The sequence below is a fragment of the Aspergillus versicolor genome (assembly GCF_001890125.1).
Source record: "Aspergillus versicolor CBS 583.65 unplaced genomic scaffold ASPVEscaffold_3, whole genome shotgun sequence".
NCBI lineage: Eukaryota > Fungi > Ascomycota > Eurotiomycetes > Eurotiales > Aspergillaceae > Aspergillus > Aspergillus versicolor.
The window spans coordinates 1,085,664-1,105,575 of NW_024467526.1; the positions used below are offsets into that span (position 1 = coordinate 1,085,664).

The 19,912-nt window shown below is 50.7% G+C and overlaps 4 protein-coding genes across 4 annotated transcripts; 1 reads left to right on the plus strand and 3 right to left on the minus strand.

The window, feature by feature from the left end:
* Positions 1 to 197: 197 nt before the first annotated feature.
* Positions 198 to 922, minus strand: ASPVEDRAFT_537357 (uncharacterized protein). The gene has a single exon (XM_040814827.1). It carries the CDS (start codon positions 655 to 657, stop codon positions 337 to 339), a length of 321 nt encoding a protein of 106 aa, XP_040665724.1. The 5' UTR covers positions 658 to 922; the 3' UTR covers positions 198 to 336.
* A 1,593-nt stretch (positions 923 to 2,515) lies between these two features.
* On the minus strand, positions 2,516 to 4,181 carry ASPVEDRAFT_126661 (putative MFS sugar transporter protein; the record flags this gene model as incomplete). Its single annotated transcript, XM_040806382.1, has 2 exons — positions 2,516 to 3,136; positions 3,195 to 4,181. 2 exons carry the CDS (start codon positions 4,179 to 4,181, stop codon positions 2,516 to 2,518), a joined length of 1,608 nt encoding a protein of 535 aa, XP_040665725.1.
* An 819-nt stretch (positions 4,182 to 5,000) lies between these two features.
* On the plus strand, positions 5,001 to 9,035 carry ASPVEDRAFT_129079 (glycoside hydrolase family 95 protein; the record flags this gene model as incomplete). The annotated part of the gene is made up of 2 exons (XM_040806606.1): positions 5,001 to 7,163; positions 7,551 to 9,035. The coding sequence occupies 2 exons, from the start codon at positions 5,001 to 5,003 to the stop codon at positions 9,033 to 9,035; spliced, it is 3,648 nt and encodes a 1,215-aa protein (XP_040665726.1).
* A 573-nt stretch (positions 9,036 to 9,608) lies between these two features.
* ASPVEDRAFT_81555 (putative sensor histidine kinase/response regulator) lies at positions 9,609 to 16,858 on the minus strand (the record flags this gene model as incomplete). The annotated part of the gene is made up of 6 exons (XM_040817056.1): positions 9,609 to 11,599; positions 11,654 to 11,983; positions 12,049 to 12,115; positions 12,169 to 12,646; positions 12,716 to 13,903; positions 13,959 to 16,858. The coding sequence occupies 6 exons, from the start codon at positions 16,856 to 16,858 to the stop codon at positions 9,609 to 9,611; spliced, it is 6,954 nt and encodes a 2,317-aa protein (XP_040665727.1).
* Between the last annotated feature and the right edge of the window lie 3,054 nt (positions 16,859 to 19,912).

A 19,912-nucleotide genomic window follows, 5' to 3' on the forward strand; every position in this document is an offset into this window, starting at 1 on the left:
ACGAGGTGAATAACGATGCGCAAACCATCATTCAATGACTTCAGTACATTAAAAATCATAATCGACCAGTGCGGTTAGTCGTGTAGCATATCAGGATCGGAAGATGAACAGGAGGCTGATGGGAAGAAACCACGGCATTGTATTCGCGAAATATAACAGGAGTGCCGAGCGAGAAAGAAGCCTTCAGAAAGAAATCCACGCAGGATGTTAATCCTAAATCTAAATGAGGAAGAAAGGGGGAAAAATCAAAAAAGGTGAACGCCAATGATGCGATGCGCTGCGATGCGATGCCACCCTAGGTTGAAGCCCGAATTGCTGTTGTCCTCCGCTCCCTGATCACCTGTTGCTTTTAATTGCGAGCTCTTCCAGATTCTTATACCGCCACTCGTACTGAGACAGTTGCTTCTTTTCGCCCGGAGACAGACTCTTGCCTTTGTCTGTCATATCCTTCTCCACCTGCTTCAGCATTTCCCAGCGCTTGATAATTCTGGCCTGGTGTTCGGAGATGGACACAAGATTGGTGTCGTTTGAGGCGAGTCGACTGTCTATTGTAGCATGGTATGATAGCTTTGCTCGGAAGAGGGCCATGTCCGATTCATCATATATAAGGCCCTGGGGTTCGGGAAGGGCTGCCTTTTGGGATGATTTGGAGGGCATGTTCGGTATGTGTATAGCTGAGAGCAACTTCGAAGTCTAGCAAAGAATTGGCTCGTATGTCTTCTCCAGGCCGAGGGTGACTGTTCTGTCGTTTGGAGCTGATACGACGGTTCCGAAAAGGGACCCGGGCTTACGTGGAAAGCAATTGGTATCCAGGAAGAAGATACCAGAAAGGTTGTTATACGAAAAAGAATTTGACGACTTGCAGAATGTTCAGGAGGGGGTGCATCTCTTTACTAGGACCTGAGGAGAGCGGTTTATATCATCTCCTGAGTCTAATGACGGCAGTCAGGGTGATACCAAAAAGGGCGCCCAATGCAACTGATGGCAGAGACATGACGAACCGAGTGCAATCACCTTTCCTTCACCGTATGTGTTGGTCTGCCAATCCGTTTCCGGGCCGTTTGTGCCAATCGTATTGTGGCTCCTGCGAAGACAAGCTGCTCCTTGGATAGGGACAGCCTCGTTTGTTCCCAAACTGTGACACCATCATGACAACGCCGGCGCAACCTTGAAGTCAGTCTGGGGGATTAGGTTGTCCATTTCCGTTGTTTCTGGGATCTGCCGGCAGAGAGACGAGTCGGTGAGAATTTATTGTCTGTGAGAAGAAATGGAGCAGGGTATAGGCCGACATCAGACACCAAGAGGGCGGATCCTCTTTCGATGCAGCATTCTGTGTATCTCGAGCAGGGCACAAACGCACATGAGATTTGCCGAAACATCTGTCTGACAGGCAAAATGCAGATATGCCCGAGGCCATCCAGCCATGCGATCTGTTCGTTACACACGCAAAATTGAACACGAGAAAAGCAACAGGATGAGAACGGGCTTGCCTGTGTGTCTGCAAAAGTCGACACGGAACCAGCTCGGCCAGCCGGTAAAGGCCTGCTTGTTAAGTGTCCCGGGAGAAGAACGCACACTTCCCGTCTGTTGTCCGTCACAAACAGACGGGGGGCCATGTGCCAAAAGTTTCCGTGGGAGAGACAGCTTATCTGAGCACCACGGATGGATGCATTTTCTTGGTCATCCACCTCGAAATTCCCCCATTCGTGGACCGTTTCCGAGCGCTGCACGTAGCCGCTGGGTACGTTGGTGTCTTACCGTTGCTACGCGAAGGTGCCACTACAGGTAGAGTTCCATTTGCATAACAAGAAGCCATGCGAGGGCGTCTATGAGTATCTCAGGAACTAAAAAAGGATAGAAGTCTGGATCCCTGGTGACTGACAACTTTCCGAAATGGTCTGTTGTTTGGTACTATATGATACCTAGATCTCTTCCAATCTCGTACCCAACACCTTACATATTTACGTCCTATGGGAGGCATTTCACTGGTCCATCTCTAGGAACCATGCATTTCCCCTGGGCCGATTGAAAATCCACTGTAGTCCCTGGATTCTTTCCCTCCCCCCTTTCTTTTCTATCCGTCTTCTTTCAATCTACAGACGCATCCAGGCGTTCGGAAAAAGAAAGGCTGCAAACTCAGTCACCCGATTGGAGTTTCAGGTCGATGGCGAAGATCTTCTCGGTGCTCCGGAACCATACCAGGGCTTCTCAGAGGTGGACACCAATCTTGACTCATGTACAAATTCTCCCTGGTGGGTATGAAATGGACTAGTGCTAGTAAATTAAGGTCTATCGTTATTCGACCATGTCCCATCGAACTAAAGGGGGCAGCCTGCGCCGGCTTGAATATAGGGAGTGGCCCAAAACAAATTCCTAGTAATAGTATTCATTTTCCCGTTACACAGATAAATTTGATAAAGTGGAATTGATTGATCATCGCGATTGTTTGTCAAATCCAAACACCAGGCGGCCACGTGATGTGTATAGACCCTGGTCGAAATGCAAAATCTCAAGATCAGGGAATAGTTCCGCCACGACTGAGCTGTTTAGCCTTGTAAATGTTATTAGCCATTTTCACAGGCTTTGTTCCTGGGGTTTCAAATATGGCATCGATTTCCTCCAACGATAGCCTCGACGTTTCGGGAAAGATGAAGTATGAGAGCGCCAGCTGGATCGTGTTATATGCGATATACACAACCCACACCTTGTAACCTAGCTTCTCGATTCCTACGCTTATTCCATATGACTGAACTGCCCCAGCCCCGCCTTGAATCGCGCCAAATAATCCCATCCCCTTCGCTCGAAGGGGCAGAGATAGGACTTCAATGGGGTAGAGATTATGCATCGTCGCAACAAAGGTGGCGGAGAAGGTTTGGTAGAGGTAGATCCATAGAATAGTTAGAGCCGCAGATGCTTTAGTGCCATTGACATCATATTGCCAGGAAGTGATTGTCGTCGTCGTCTGGAAGAGAATCATTGTAGCTAAGCCGGTGAAGATCATGGTGCGCCGGCGGAACCGATCTATGATGACAGCGCCAACCGCAGTGAAAACAAAGTATACTGCCGTTGTGCCTAGCTGTATTCCGAGCTGCTGCATGTCACCGTTGACTCCGATTGTTTCGAGGGCCGGGACCATCTGGGCAGTTTAGTTAGTACATCGGTTTCCCGACCATGTCCGTAATAGGTTTACTCACATAATAAGTGATAATGCCGCCGCCATTCCACTGCTGGAAGATGGAGTATAGAGCGAGAACCAGAAGGCGGTACCGAACGGTGTGCTTGAAGAAAACCGAGTAGTCCCAGAACTTCTGGTGGCCGGCTCGGTCGTTCTCAATGGAGGCCTCCATTTGGGAGACGACGATGTCGACGATGGGCTGGTTGATGTCCCCGCTGGTAGTGTGGTACTTTGCGACTACAGCTCTGGCTGCATCGCGTTTGCCGCGCTGGATATAATAACGAGGCGATTCAGGACACACGACGTAAATTAGGAGGCAGACGATGGCGGGGAATATCATGTTGAGGTAGAGCGGAAGGCGCCATTGCAGGTTTCCCTCTATCTTGGTGATTCCAATCATGGCGGCGGTCATGCACAGACTACCTATTTGAAAGCAAGCGCCGAATATACCGACTAAAAGGCCACGTAGATGCACAGGTGAGATTTCACCCATATATTGTGAGCTTGAGAGCATGGCGGAACCGAAGCCCATGAAGAACCGGCCGGCCATGAACACCTTGAGGTTTGGCGAGGTGGCTTGCATGATGGAGGCGACGATGACGAGGAGGTTTCCAATAAAGTTGACACTCCGACGGCCTAGGATATCAGATAGAGCTAGGAATGGTGCGCCGCAGACGTTCCCGATATTCATCAACGCATTGAGCAGGCCGTACGTGCCGCCTGAAGTCCCGAAGCCGAAATAGTCATGCCAGGAGTCGTAAGCGTTAATGCCACCGATAACAGCCCAATCGACACCAAAACCTGCCTGGTTACATCCTTGGACAAACAGAATGAGACACAGGCGCACGCCCGTCCATGACCACATGGTCAGCGATTCCTGAGAGAGCCTCCAGACATCCTCCTCCGTCAGACTTGCGAGAACAGCCTCCTCGACGTAACTGGCACTCTTAGGAGGAAGGTCCTCCTTTATCGTCTCTGCCGCGGTATCCCCCTTATTCTCCGTCATTATGACTGAGTGGCGAGCAAACGAAGCAATTGCGGGTTCCCTCGTGAAGGAACTTAGGGCTACCAGCAGAGTGGACCGAAGGGCCTCCCCCAACTATTATACGCAAGGCTCGAGCAAGGCTCGAGCGAGAGTACCACATTATTTCCCCCAGCTGGAATTTTCCCGTGATACTTTTATCCGGAGACCAGACGAATGGGAAGGGTATTCGAAGTCTGGATTCGCCGATTGCCGTCCTTGAGAATGCTAGGGCGAGAGATGAGCCGGGGAATAATAAGCATCAGCGAATCGGCTCCCACTCTGGAGCGAGGGATCCCCGGACTCGAGAAGACACTTTCTCTTAATGGGCAAGCTCCTTCATTTATTCCGGGGCAGACGTCTCGTGGTTTGACGGAATCAACTTCGCGTGGCGTGCTTGTATATAGGGGGCCGCGAAATCGGATTCAAAGGAGAGAAAGCGACCATGGACGCCGGATGGAAACAAACAACGGCAAATTTCCGCGAATCAGAGTCTTCCAAAATGGCCGGAGGAGTAAAATGTCGAATCGTCGAATGAGCTTGCATTGGGCCAGCAGCGATGCTCGTCCGTTTTGGTCTCGGCCAACGGCCCGTGTCGCCCGCGATCACAACAGCAGCAGCAGCAGTAGAAGGAGTACTCTTAGAAATAGCACTATTTTACGCCTCAGACGTGGCATTCCCGTCCAAGGTCCCCCGTGGGGTATGTGGTTGCAAAGCTAGTAGGGCTATGTACATATACGCAGTTAAAGGCGCCAAAGCACGGTTCGCTCGCCTTCATAGAATATTGCCAATGTTAAATGGACCATGTCCGAGCTCTGGTACCAGAAACCTGCCACCGGGTGGGATGAGGCCCTTCCAGTGGGAAATGGGCGTCTGGGGGCCATGGTCTACGGGAGAACCGATGCTGAGCTGCTCCAGCTGAATGAGGATTCTGTTTGGTATGGAGGCCCACAGGATCGCATTCCAGAGGATGCTTTGAGAAATCTACCGCATTTTAGAAAGTTGATTCGACAAGGCGCTCATAATGAGGCAGAGGAATTGGTTCGTCGAGCGTTCTTTGCGTCCCCGAATGGCCAGCGGCATTATGAGCCTTTAGGGACACTGTCTTTGGACTTTGGACATCTGTTTGATGAAGTGAAAAGTTATCGGCGATCTTTAGATTTAGAGGCTGGAATTGCGCATGTGCACTACGAGTATGATGGTGTACAGTTTCATCGCCAGGTACTCGCCAGCCATCCGGACAGTGTGCTGGCTATCCGGGTACAGGCATCAAGACGTACCGAGTTCTTGGTCCGACTCAGTCGACTTAGCGAGCTGGAATATGAAACAAATGAGTTCCTGGATGATATAGAGGTGGAAGATCAGTTTATTACGATGCATGTCACTCCTGGTGGCAGAGGCAGTAACCGGGCTGCCTGCAAACTGACGATTCGTTGCGAGAGTGGCAGTCAGGACCCTGCAAGAATCGCGAGAGTGGGCAAAAATCTCGTCGTCAATGCGAGAGACGCTCTGATTCTGATAGCTGCTCAGACGGCATATCGATGTAAGGATATTGACAAGGCGGCCATGGCCGACTTGACATCAGCCCTTGCCCATTCAACAGACACGATATGGAGTCGACATGTTGCGGATTACCAAGCCCTATATGGCCGCTTGGAACTGCGCCTAGGCCCAGATGGAACAGACATACCGACAGACGAGCGGATTCTAAGTGCGCGAGACCCAGGCCTCGTTGCCCTATACCTTCACTACAGCCGCTACCTGCTGATATCCTGTAGCCGTCCAGGCAAGGAGGACGACTCTGACGGTGTTCTCCCTGCCACGCTGCAGGGAATCTGGAACCCATCATTCCACCCACCATGGGGCTGCCGATACACGCTCAACATTAACCTGCAGATGAATTACTGGCCTGCCAATGTAGGCAACCTGGCTGAGTGCGAGCAGCCCCTGTTTGCCCTGCTTGAGCGCCTTGCCGTAACTGGTGCTGAAACTGCTCGCAAAATGTATGGCTGCCGCGGGTGGACGGTGCACCATAATACCGACCTTTGGGCGGATACAGCGCCTGTGGATCGCTGGATGCCGGCTACTTTGTGGCCTCTTGGTGGTGCTTGGCTGTGCACTCATATCTGGGAACATTATCTCTTTGGTGGAGATAGACGCTTCTTAAGGCGGATGCTACCGGTGCTGCGAGGGTGTGTTGAGTTTCTGCTTGACTACTTGGTAGACGATGCTTCCGGTCAGTATAAGGTAACAAACCCATCATTGTCGCCTGAGAACACGTTCCGTGATGAAAAAGGCAACGCGGGGGTACTCTGCGAAGGCTCAACAATCGACACCCAACTAGTCCGTGCTGTCCTGGGGGCATTTGTTGCAGCGCTGGAGGTACTTCATATTACAGAGACCAAACTCCTTATCCAAGTGCACGACACTCTACGACGCCTGCCACCTCTGAGAATTGGTTCAGCAGGACAGCTCCAGGAGTGGATGGTTGACTATGAAGAGCTGGAACCGGGCCATCGACACGTTTCGCACCTTTGGGCTCTTTACCCAGGTCGCGATATCAATCTGGGCACTACTCCTGAGCTCGCCAAATCCTGCGCAGTCACACTCCAACGACGACAATCGGCCGGGGGCGGTCATACGGGCTGGAGTAGGGCGTGGCTACTCAATCTGCATGCGCGTCTGAGGGACGCAGATGAATGCGCAAATCATCTAGAGCAGCTTTTGGCAAAATCAACACTTCCAAACCTTCTGGATACACACCCGCCGTTCCAGATTGATGGTAACTTTGGCGGTGGCGCCGGGATACTGGAGATGCTGGTGCAGTCGCATGAAGATGGTATAATTCGACTTCTGCCTGCCTGTCCAGCCGCTTGGCCAAGTGGAAGACTGAGAGGAGTTCGGGCACGGGGTGGTTTCGAGCTGGAGTTTGGATGGGAAGATGGCGCGATATGCGGGCCCGTTATAGTGAAGTCAGAGCTGGGTCTTAGGGTTGTAGTCCAGTATCCCGATCATGGCCCGCGTAGGGTTGTAGAGGGCACAGGCAGTTTCATCCTCAATGGGAACGATTAGAAACGGAATATTATGGCAGATACAATGCATATCCTTCAGTCCCCTCCGGCCACGGCCCAGTTTCGATCTGAGAGTCCAAGGACGCTTAATCCTGTGGCGCTTTCAGGAGCTTCCAGCGCCATCGCCAAAACAACCAACCCCTCCTGCACACCCCGCCGGAAAAAATGGCCATGGATGATTTCCAACAATCACCGGCGCTCTTCCAAGGCCAAGGCTACATTTATCCGAATAAAAGCCCGAGACCCATGGGCTATTTGTTTGAATCGTCGGTGGCTTCGAAAGCTCCTCTATGGCAGGCCTCACGTTAGAACAAGCCAGCAAAGAACGAGATATAACAAAATAGTGCAGTCAAATATGGCCATGGACTTAACTCCGGTGCAAGACCTGAAAGGCGCTTTACGCAACGACTTCTTCCACGGCTATGCCACCGCAGCACCGCAGATCGAAGGCGCCTGGAACAAAGATGGCAAAGGGCCTTCAATATGGGACACATTCGGCCACACTCCAGGAAAAGTCAAAGATAAAAGCACGGCCGACGACACAATACGGTCGTACGACCTTTACCGTGAAGATGTGGCCTTGATGAAGTCATACGGTGTCAACGCCTACCGCTTCTCGCTATCTTGGTCACGTATCATCCCTCTCGGCGGTGCCGATGATCCCATCAACGAGCAAGGAGTCAAGTTCTATCAGGATCTCATCGATGAGCTGCTCCGAAATGATATCACGCCGTTTGTGACTCTCTTTCACTGGGACGTTCCCCAAGCCCTGGAAGACCGGTACGGTGGCATGCTGAACCAGGAGAGGTTCGTCCCTGATTTTCTCCGGTATGCGCGCGTCTGTTTCGAACGACTAGGGCCGCGAGTTCGCCACTGGATCACGTTCAACGAGCCCGGGGTCTACTCACTGGCTGGCTACGCGGCCGGCGTCCATGCCCCAGCGAGATCCTCTTATCGAGACCGCAACGAGCAGGGAGATTCCTCTACGGAGCCTTTTATCGTCGGCCATACAGAGCTAATTGCTCACGGGCACGCATCAAAGCTCTATCGTGAAGAGTTCCAGCCGCAGCAGGGAGGAACAATCGGCATTACTCTGCACGGTAACTGGTCCGAGCCATGGGACATGGACGATGAGCGGGATCAGAAGACGGCAGAGCGGGCACGCGAGTTCGAGATCGCCTGGTTCGCTGATCCGTTATACAAGACCGGAGACTATCCAGCCTCGATGCGAGCTCAACTCGGTGATCGTCTACCACGCTTTACTCCAGAAGAATCAGAGCTCGTACTGGGGAGCTCCGAGTTCTACGGCATGAACTCCTACACTACCTTTTTCGTGCAGCATAAGGATACTCCCGCGGACATAAACGACCACAAGGGCAATGTCATTGTCCACGATACGAACAGTAAGGGTGTCTCTCGTGGTGAGGAGTCGGACACCCACTGGCTGCGGATGGCACCGGCTGGATGGCGAAAGCTACTGAACTGGATCTGGAACCGGTACCATATGCCCATCTATGTGACTGAGAACGGCACGACAGCGAAAGGTGAAACAGCACCGACTGCAGAGGTGCTCAATGACACGTTTCGGATGCGATTCTTCGAAGGATATGTTGGTGGGTTGGCCCGAGCTGTTAAAGAGGATGGAGTTGATGTCCGTTCGTACTTTGCGTGGACCTTTACTGATAACTGGGGTATGTCCAAAGTCTTCAAGATTCACTTGGTTGTTTGCAAACTGACTGGAGGCAGAATGGGCCGCGGGCTTCACTGATCGATTCGGGAGCACTTTTGTGGATTTTGACTCTGCAGAGAAGATCCGGTATCCGAAGCAATCAGCGTATTATTTGAAGGCGCTGTTTGAGCATTTGATTGCCCAGTAGACGTGAAAAAGAGGTGGCGGTAGAAGGTTTGGCAAGACGGAATGACGCCCGCTTCTGTTTATCTTGAGCGTCTCGCTTACTGTGGATGAGATCTCGTCAAATCGTGCTTTTGATTATCATCACATAAATAGAATCATGACTCGATACAGCATGGCAATCATCAAGGTCGTTCAAGAAACCCCAATAATGTCGAGAATGAAAATGATATTGCTGGTTAAAACAATAACGCAACTTAGTAAAACTCCAATGGATATCAAAATGCAGAATCGTCGCCCAAGATCTCAAGTAGAAATATCTATCTCATTATACAAACGAATAGGAATAACGCTAGATCTCCGCAATTAAAAGGCACACACTGGGGGGTAGTAATACGGTGTTAACAGAATAGCAATACTCGTCCATGGCCGCCAGTGCCGTGGGTCAGCTTCGTGACGGGTAGCAGGATAGCAAGACAAGCTCTTGGCTCAGTTATGATTGTTCTCTTCTGGAGCCACATTCTCATCGGGGCTAGACGACGGCATAGGTGAGGCGGCGCTATTCGACACCCCCGAGTCAGTGCTTACACTTCCTCTTCCCCGCACAGCCAGTCGTGTTTTTGTAAATGTCGGCACCGGTGCGAGATAGTTGTCTAGCATATCGCTCAGGATGTTCGATCGAACCGGCTTAGGGAGGTAATTGTTCATCCCCGCTTCGAGGCATTTCTCGCGGTCACCTTCAATAGCGCTCGCAGTCATTGCAATAACAAGGACCTCATTGACGTTGGGGTCTGAGTCCCGTCGTATTTCACGCGTCGCGTTGTATCCATCCAGAGTGGGCATTTGGACGTCCATCAAGACGACATGGAATGGATTTCCCTCCTGCGAGCGCGCTCTCAAGGCGTCGACGGCCTGCTGTCCGTCGCTGCATGCTTCGCATTGTAGGCCGAGCGATGTCACGAATCTGACGGCGATCTTTTGGTTGATGGGATTATCTTCGGCGATGCATACTCGGATTTGATCCCGAGGGACCATACTCAGGTCCCGTACGACAGGCCGAGGAGCAGTCTTGTCGTTCAATGTTGCTTTGGACCACGGCGTCTTCCCCATCTCACTCTTGACCTTGTTGAAGGACAGATGGAATGTGACTGTAGTCCCTGCACCAGGAGTCGAATCGAGCCAAATAGCACCACCGAGGACGTCTTCGATGATGGCCTTGCAAATGCTCAGCCCAAGACCACTGCCACCATAAGATCTTGCTGTCGAGCTATCTGCCTGCGAAAACGGCCTGAAAAGCCGGGGTTTTTGCTCGTCGGGGATTCCAATACCCGTGTCAGACACCGAGCATTCAAGACGAACGCGGCCCTTGCCTTCTCGGGATACCTTTGCTGAAACAGTTACAGATCCCTTCGGCGTGAACTTGTAGCTGTTACTTAGGAGATTCATGAAGATCTGGTGAAGTCGAACAGGATCACCAAGCACAACAAGGTCCGGCGGGACGTTATCTAGATCCTCGATCGTTTCCAACCCTCGGTCTCGATGGGTGTAGCGGAGCGCCCGGACGACTTCTGAAATTGTCTCTCTAATGTTCAATGGAACGGTAGAGATCTTCATCTTGCCCGCCTCGAGTTTGGAGAAGTCCAAAATGTCGTTTATGAGAGTAAGCAATGTATCCGCGCAGACACGAATCGACTCAACGTATTCATCCTGCTCCTGATCTAATTTCGTTCCCTTGAGCAGCTCGGAGAGACCGATAACACCATTCATTGGCGTTCTCAGATCGTGAGAAATGTTGGCAAGGAATATTGACTTCGCCTTTGCAGCATCCTCCTTCAGCTTCACATTGTGTTTAGCTTCCGCTTCCGCCACCTTGGATTTTTGTTCGGCCTCTCGAGCCTGCGAAAGAGCTCGCTTTTGAGTTTCGACCATCGAGGCATTCGTCGCACTGACTTTACGGATTTCGCGGAAGAGCAACGCATTCGACAATGAGATCCCGATTTGATTGCATAAGAGATGCAGCACAACGAGATTTCGTTGAGTAAATGAATTTGGTTTCCCCTCGACTTGGATCACTCCGAGAAGATGTTCTCCCTGCATGATGGGCAGTGCAATCACAGACCGGCTGAGAGTGTTCCGGGCTTGGTAGGCTTCAGACACGTTGGAGAAACGCTCGTCCTCTAGAACATTGTGAACGAGGACTTCTTCTCGAGTGCGCATGACATAATGGGTTATTTGTTGAGCCATTTTGTCTTCCATTTCAGAGAATGGCAGACCGTCAACAAACGATCTCTGGCCCTTTTCAAGGTCGCCCGCGGCAGTAATTGTAAAGTTATTGTCAAAGTTGGTTGCAATTACAGCGAAGTCAGACCCGTTACACGACTCCAGGACAATCTCGATCATCTTCGTCAGAAGTTTGTCAATCTGAAGTTCAGAAGACATCACTTGGCTGGATTCAAGTATGCTCGATAGATCGATGATATCTGCAAGATGTTAGCACAGATACATTGAAATATGGTGTTTTTTTAGAGCCTTACCAAGTCCAACACCCGATATATCAAGCGAGTGCTCGCCCGGTGTAGTACCGCTTTGCTCAAGCCAGCGATTTTTCCGATCGTCCTCGTGCATAGGTTGAGTTGTTCCAATGTGCTCCTGTGCAACGCCCTGATTGATTCCAAGGAGCGAATCGACCGTTTGGCAGCCAACATCCACGGCCCGGCACGATGTGGCTGTTCTCAATAGCCATTCGTGCTTTTCAGTCAGTTGAGCTGCCTTTCCGACGGCGCTTATCGCCGCCCAGGCGTTGATAGCGTCCTGCATCACGGAACGAGCTCCTCTTTTTGCTCCACGACGGACCAGGAACTCTCCTGTAATTGACGTTAGCTGAAGAGAATATCAAATATGAAAAAGAGAAAAAATGTGCAACACGTACCATAGAGCTCCAGTGCGAGAGCTTCTTCCATCGGGTACTGATGTATTTGGCAGTGGTCGATTGCGGCCTGAAACACTCATGTTAATCAAGAGGCACAGCTTTGCATTGATGTCAACTTACTTCAAAGGTTTGGAGCGCAGATGCATGATCATGTTGGACCTCATATATTAACGCTTGCAAAATCAAAGACCACATTCCGTAATTAGCATCGCATGCCTCCCGCGCAAAGTCGATTTCCGCTTTGTACTTGAGGACAGTCTCCAGCTTTCCGTCGAGATAGCATTTTGTCGGATTGTCATTATGCAAAGTCAAGTGGGAAAGTGCGGAGTAAAAATACAAAAGGTAGGAAATCCGAGAGGACCAAAGTCTGCATATACTATCGTCCATTTGCGCGGCCAGCTCTATGGCCTTCTCATGATGCCCGTATAGATATAACGGAATCATCGCGAGGGCATTATAGATGTCGCGAGGGCGGTCAGGATTACTGGCGTTCATTTTTAGGTACTCGAGATATTCGGCGGTGTTGTGGTTCTCGTCATTCATCACCGTATCAGCCGCTTTATATTCAGTCTTCCCTTGTAGGGCCCGCGCTACTTGTCTGCAGAAAATGGTTAGTTTCACGCGCGCAATTCCTTTAAACAGTAGTCTCTGGTCGAGGATGCCTTACCTAACAGTAACAAGCGAGGCCCCACCACGAGTATCAGAAGCCCAGTCATTGATTTCCTCTGCACTTTCATTGCAGAACGCTTCAACCTGGACAAGATCGTGACCAAGGAATAGCCTCGTCATGCCCATCGATGAGATGGTAATTAACGCTATGTATGGATCGCCCAAGGTAAGCGACGTCTCAACGGAGTTTTCAAGAGCCGGGAGTGTAGCTGCAAGAGGTCCCCGCAAATGGCCAATATAGAAATTATAAACGACAGATCCTCGACTGCGAGTCCATAACTCAGGGCATCGGTCGAGCAGGGAAACGGACAGTTCACTGAGCTTTACAGCCAGGTTAAGATCACGAAACCTGCTAAATGAGATCATAGCAAGGTGGGAGCAGCCGATGCAGATTTGGACAAACCCTCCTCGGAAAAGGTGAAGATTCATCATCTCAATCGCCATTCTGTAGAAGGTTAGGCCATCATCCCAGAAGGTTACCGACATGGCCTCTGCCATCACTATCCCAATTGTGATCGTGTTGATGTCTTTGCTGATAGGCTTGCGAGCAATCGCCATTATATCCGTCTGGTCGAGATGGCCTTTAAGCTTGTTGTAGGCAACATCACACTCTTCGTAACTGGTCGATCCTCGAAGATGGATGCCGAGCTCTTCCAAACACGTAAGTAGCGAGTCCATGGAACGAGGATGGTCGCCTAGCTGGGCGTATATCTTTGCCTTGATAATCCAAGCTCTTGATTTGCAAACGGCCGTTTTCCCATGCTGGAATACTTTGTAAAGCAAGTCGAGAGCTTCGTTGTTGAACCCTTGAGACCAAGCCATTTCAGCTGTAGATATATGAAGGCGTAACGTTTCGTCATAGTAGACATCAATGCAATTGTCATCCCATGGATTATCCTGGAGAAACGCGATACAGTGCCGGTAGTACCAGAGGGCAGTCGGGCGCGCCCCTGATTGGGCAGCGGTTTGCGCGGCATCCCAAAGGATTTTTCTATACTCAAGCCTTTCGACAACACGAGACTTGATGATTCGAGACCCCAGAGCAATATGTCGTGCTATTGAGTAGCGGCTTCGACCGTCGTGATAGTATTTCCTCATTGCTTGAGATATGATAAAATGCATTTTCTCAACATTACGCCCTTCGGTCAACGATGACGCAGCTTGTACGAGCCGATCATTGGCAAACCTACGATCTCTAATTAGAATATTGTTAGATAGCAGACTTAACATCTGGCACATACCTGAATTCATCGTCGGTACTTCCGGGGTTGATGAGGTTCGCTTGTACCGCATATTGCAACCCAACGACAATATCAGCCTCGGACTGTCGAATGAGGTTCGCGTTTTGGGGGCATGTGAGGTCCACCGCCTCATCATCCTCGCTAGAGTATAGGAACTCGCTCGTGAGGAGCTTTTGCACCAAAGAAAATGAAAAAGGACTGCCCAACAAAGCACCCCAAACGAGGATTGAGCGTGCCGCCGGCGGAATCTCTTGTAGACGTTTGGTGATAAACCCAATCCCCAAACCTTCGCCATATCTGGGGGCCACGAATTCAGTGAAAATCCGGTCGAGGTCAAACTCCCATATCGAGTTTTTCCAAGAGTACCAGATACAATTCTTATTATAACAAGTGTCCAGCATCATGCGCACATAGAAAGGATTGCCCACGCTCTTTTCCTGGATGACGGCTGCAAGGGGTGTCAGCATTGGGTTTGGAGGCTGATGCATCGTTGCTGCCACGACTTCCATCACTTCGTCTTCATTGAGTGGTTTCAGTACTACCCGTGTCACTGTGGGGTTGTCATCTTCAAAGAACGACTTTATCGCGCCGGAATCGATTTCCGACCTCCGGCCCGTAAGAATAAGAGCACACGGGATTCTGGCTTTGACAATGTTGGTTATCAACTCCATAGTCTCATCGTCAGCGAAATGCAAATCATCAATGCACACGCAGATCAATTTGAATTGGGAGAGTATTTTTAGAATTTCCAAAAATGTTTCCATTAGTCGCATGTTCTTTGAGGCCGCATTGGTCAGAAAGAAGTCCACAGAACTTTGCCCGTGGTCAAGCCGCGGGAGGGGCGTCCGCTTCGACGGCTCACCCCTCGTCAAGTCTCTGAAAATATGCTGGGCTGCCGTAGATTTGGGAGACACCTGTTTGTCAGTGGTTCCTGGAGACATAAGTTGCTCTGGGAGCTCCAAAACTCGATGTAAAGTCGACCACATCGGTCTCAGCGCGCAGCGGACGGTGTTATGGTAATCCGTGGTCACATCCCGCTCGGAAAACACCTGACGAAGTAGGCTAGCAAGGACCTTTGCAAAGGGCTCGAAAGGGACCCTTCTTGCCCGGTCCAGCCGGGCAATGCCGAAATAGCCCAATTTACGTATTGCTGGTTGGATACGGTTCAGTAAATCAGTTTTCCCCATACCGGCCGCACCACTGATCGTGATGACTTCACATTTTCCATACCGACGGAGTTTTTGTTGAACTTTATGTCGATTGACGGGAACGAGGGGACTTTCGTGCCCCTGCGAGCTCGTTACAGTTACACCAGAAGATGGCGTTTCCTGATCTCCATTGTCCCAATTCAAGCGCGAATCCGCGGGGCTCCTTGCTTTGTTCGAAGTAGGTTTCGGCATGGAAAGTGATGACTCGGTGCTATGGAGGGATTCGTGGGTAGATGCACGTCCAAGGTTGGTATTAGTTCTGGGGTTTAACTGGAATGAGCCAGAGTCACTTGAAACTGACGCGAAATCAAAGCTGTCAACGCGTCCCTCCGACAGAGAGGAGTTCGACCCAATTCTACCTGAAAATTGAGTAGCAACTTTTGAGTAGGATGACTGCTGGCGTTTAGACACCTTTTCAACCACACTCAATATTTTATCATATTCCCCTTGACGGCCAAACATCTTAGTTGGAAGGGTGAAAAATGATGAGACATCACGCTGAGCAACCTGGAAATCTTTCAGAGCCTCACTATCACCATCACCAAGCAGCTGAGAAATCTGAGAAAGATCCCTTTTGACGGAGGATATGGTGTGGTATCGCTCATTGACCGCCTTATGCGTCATTTTCTGAATTACTGCTGAAACCGCGTCCGGAATATCCATTCTCTTGGATGAAACTGGCGGCAGCTTCTTTCCGAGGACATTCTGGACAACTTCAACTGGATCGGTACCAGTAAAAGCAGGCCTCCCAACCAGCATTGTCCAGAAAAGAACCCCCAGGGCGTAGATATCTGTTCGACTATCAGGTTCGGTTGGCATTCTCCCCGTCTGCTCCGGTGCAATAAACTGCAACTTGTTTTTCACTCCAAGCTCCCTCGATATTGTAAGCCAGCCCTCGCTCAGCACATTGTCGAAAGCTTTGGCGCCATTGCCAGTATTCATCAGCTTCACGGACCCAGCCTCTCTATTGAAGTGGAAAGCATCTGGTCGAATTTCGCCGTGAACAGTCTTCAACCCGTAGTGGAGTAGTTCTAGGCAGTCACACGCGCCGATGGAAAAGTCAAGGAACACCGAGAGAGAAACCTGCTCTCCAGGACTTGGCTCCACGCTATCGCCTCTGCCACCAACTGCAAACCAGGCTGGCCCAAACGCGACCAACTCTCGCAACATGTTCTGTCCCGGAGACTCGAAAATTGCCACCAACAGAGGGCCTGCATCGTCAGGGTCTGGAGGCAAACGAATGAGGTCAAGTGGCCGCATTGTATAGTTGCAGTCCGGATCTGATGTTTGCACGATTGATCTCATCATATGGAACTCGCGTTCTAACCTCACGACGTGCGACGAGACCCTGGCGATGACCGGAATCCATATAAATTCATGATCTAGGCGAGAAAGCGATAACTCGCTACTAGACTCGCTCAAGCTGCTTCTCCAATGATGACGGAAGGGAGGTCGTGAGTCGGTTCGGGGGGAGCTGCGAGCTATACTCGACGGTCCGGACGACGTCGCAAGCGGCGTGGAACCTTCGGGGTCCGCAGCATGTCGGAGACCAAGGACATGCCAGTGATTATATGTTGAATGGACAGGTTCGGAGGACTGGTCCCAGGAATATCCAGGCAGTTGCGCGAGCCTTTGGAAAAGCCGCGCCGGTGGGAGGGGCAGATCCTCACCAAGGATATGGCTATCGTCCATCTCCGCCGAATGGGTGCACAAAATATCCTCGCTAGTCTAGCCACCCCTCACTTATACGGCCATAGGTAACGTCGTATGATAGAGATCGTCACAGGAAAGAATCAAGAGCAGGGCTAGGATCGAAGAAGAAGCTGACGGTCATCAGGTCGACGAAAGCAGCCTTCGCCAAGGACGGAGGGGGGAGAGGTTTGCCCGTGCGAGGAACCAAAAAACGGCCCACGTTTCAGTCTGCAGGACGGCCGCAGTGTTAGCTTCGACACAGAGGTCCGAGAATGAAATGCAGGGGGCGTTCACCTAACGTGTCATCAATCAGAATGCAAGCCACGGACAGTACTGGACCTCAAAGAGGATGTTCTCATCAGGTCTCCAGGCCAATTTCAGCCCGAATCTGGACCATCTGCGATGGGGAACTTGGCTTAGTCAGCTGCCGCTTCGAGGATCACGGGCTTAGGCGCGGGAGATCAGCTGTGCAGAACACTTGGAGACAGAGGACGTGTACAGAGTGTAGACCGTAGATGAAAGATGGTTGTCATTCGGATTAAGTCAGGAGCATGAGCATATCTACATGGACAGTGTTTTGGACTTTGGTGTCCCTTTTTTAAGCACCCGCGTGAAGAATTTCTGGCATCCAAGCCGCGCGCGGTCTGAGGAATATATTTCCGGTCGGCAGGTCACAAAAACAAAACGGTTCTAATTTTCAAGGTGCCATAATTATGTCTACCGAGTAAAGCCAAGGTATTTGGCCTAGCAGATGGAGCGCAATGAACTGACTTGATTGAGGATTATTCATTTGATGGAAACTAACTCCAGTATCCCCGTCGCTGATTTTGAGACTTTAAACAAGGACTGGAATGTAATTATATAAGGTACCTCGAATTAATCCACAATGACGGTACCGTCGTACCTGCTGCCAGGTTCGCGGATGAAACCTGAACACTCCATCGGGCGAGGCGTTCTTGGCAGCGTTGAATCTCTGGGGAACAATGGAATTGATGGTTTTGACACTCGGAGCAAATGTTGCGGTGTGCACAATAATCCATCGAGGCAAAAAGTATGATGAATGGTTCCATATTGATTTTCGGACAACCAAGTAGCACCAAATGAACCGTTAAGATCCCCCAACGTTTGACTACTGTCTCAGTCATTTGTTAATATTATCAAAGGACTGAATCCTGTCTCAAAAAATTCGATTTAACTACGGAGCATCGTTGTTGGTATTCTCTGTGGCGCTGGTGGATAGCTGAAACCCGGGTCCGAGGTTCGTTTTGTCTTTCATTTTAATTTTTAAATTATTTAAGGGAAAATACGTGTTTTGGACCTCCCAAAACAATCCATAATGATTGTCTGGAAATCAGAGTCTTGTCAAACTGATTCGTCATTTAGGATGGATTGGGGAGGGGAACGTTTCAAGCGTCCTCCTTCGGCTTGAAGAAGCCCTGTTGGGGCGCAGAAACCTCACCGTAATCTTTGTGTCGGGTCCGATCAGGATCAACGCGTGCCTTGGGGGTCGAAACGCGGGGGTCGACTAACGTAAACCAAGGCCATCGAGAACTTTCTAGTGAGATGATAGAGTTCCGTTAGACGGGGCGTTAAGTTAATGACGGCATCGATTTACTGGACCGTGGACGGCGACAGGAGTTCAATTGGAACCCCAGGCGTTTTCCACCCGACAGAATCTGTCTGGGTTTTCCCCTGAGTTCTGCTTCAGTAGGCCGGCAGATTCATCATGTATTTTCAAGGCGGTTGGCGCGAATCAATCGGGTTCGCCAGGCCACCTGAATCTTAATCATCCCGCCCCTAGCATGATAGAAATATGTGGCAGGGCGCCCGGCCGAGTCGCTAATGCTGCCCAAGTGACCATGGGATGCGTGCGCAGTGCGTCAGTGGAGAACAGGAGTTGGACTAGCACTGATTTCAGCGCCCTAGTCAAGCCCATTCCGTCACAGTTGCTGCTTGACTCTTGTCTCCCCGTCTCCCTGATCTTCTGTCAATCAACTCCGAAGCGCTCCCAAAGAATACACGATCGTTACCAGTCTCGATGAGGGTTCTTCCCAAAGGGGCTGGACGATGGAGGGATTGTCACTCCAGTGATCCGACAGCCAACTATTAGCCGACTATTGCTGTTTCTATTCCAGGCGCATGGCCAGTGCTCTCTTCGAGTCTGCTCCAAGTCACCTCATTGACACTTTCAGGGGCACACCCCGAAGAAGACCGCGGTGCGCTGCTGGTAGGTCAAGAATGGAAATAATAAAATAAAATACTCCGTCATTTGGCCGATGGCCTCTGGCTTCCAGAAAGCATGCAACATTAATAGCCGGGATTATTTATGGAGAGGAGAGTTGGTGCCAAGCGGCATTACATCATTCCTTTCATTGTCTCGAGCTTGAATCCGCTCCCCACTGTAATAATAATCCAAAGCGCACTATCGCCGTTTCCCCCGATATAAAATAGAAATAAAAATAAAAACGGCTGCCGCTCTGCTGGGAGGACCAAGAAGAACCGCCCTAGCCCGTAGAAACACGTATGTCGTCGTACTGAGCAAGTACCCAGCTTTCGGGAAGTCGCCGAGGAATCTGTATTTTTTTACCATCGACTCCTGGGGGTTCCCGGTTCCCACACGAGGACGGGTCCGATATCGTGCAGACTACAGACCCCAATGAGAAGAGGGCTCCCATGAGGATGGCGGGGATGCTTCGCCTTAGTTCTGAGTTTTGACTGACGCCTGAGAAGATCCATAATTACAACAATAATAATATATTGACTCGAGCCGTCCCAATTCCTGCCTCCGCAGCCGTACCTATGAGCGCTGTACCTCGCGGAGTATCCTACTTCCTTTCCGAATTTGACTCCATCGTGACCTTCCACTCGGCTTCTGCTTCTGCACCTCAATTCTCAGGGCGAGCCTACTGCAAAGCGTAATTCCTCCTTCCCCGTCTCTGTCCGACGCGTCGTCAGTCGTCACTGCTGTCGCCTTGAATCAGCTCCCCACCCAGCCCCAGCGTTCTTCTGGAACAGATACCTGTTACTTCGCTAGCCGTTACCGCGGTTTCGCAG

What these genes read in the sequence shown, in the direction of transcription:
- ASPVEDRAFT_537357 (XM_040814827.1), bottom strand. Translation starts at nt 657, where the DNA reads ATGCCCTCCAAATCATCCCAAAAGGCAGCCCTTCCCGAACCCCAGGGC.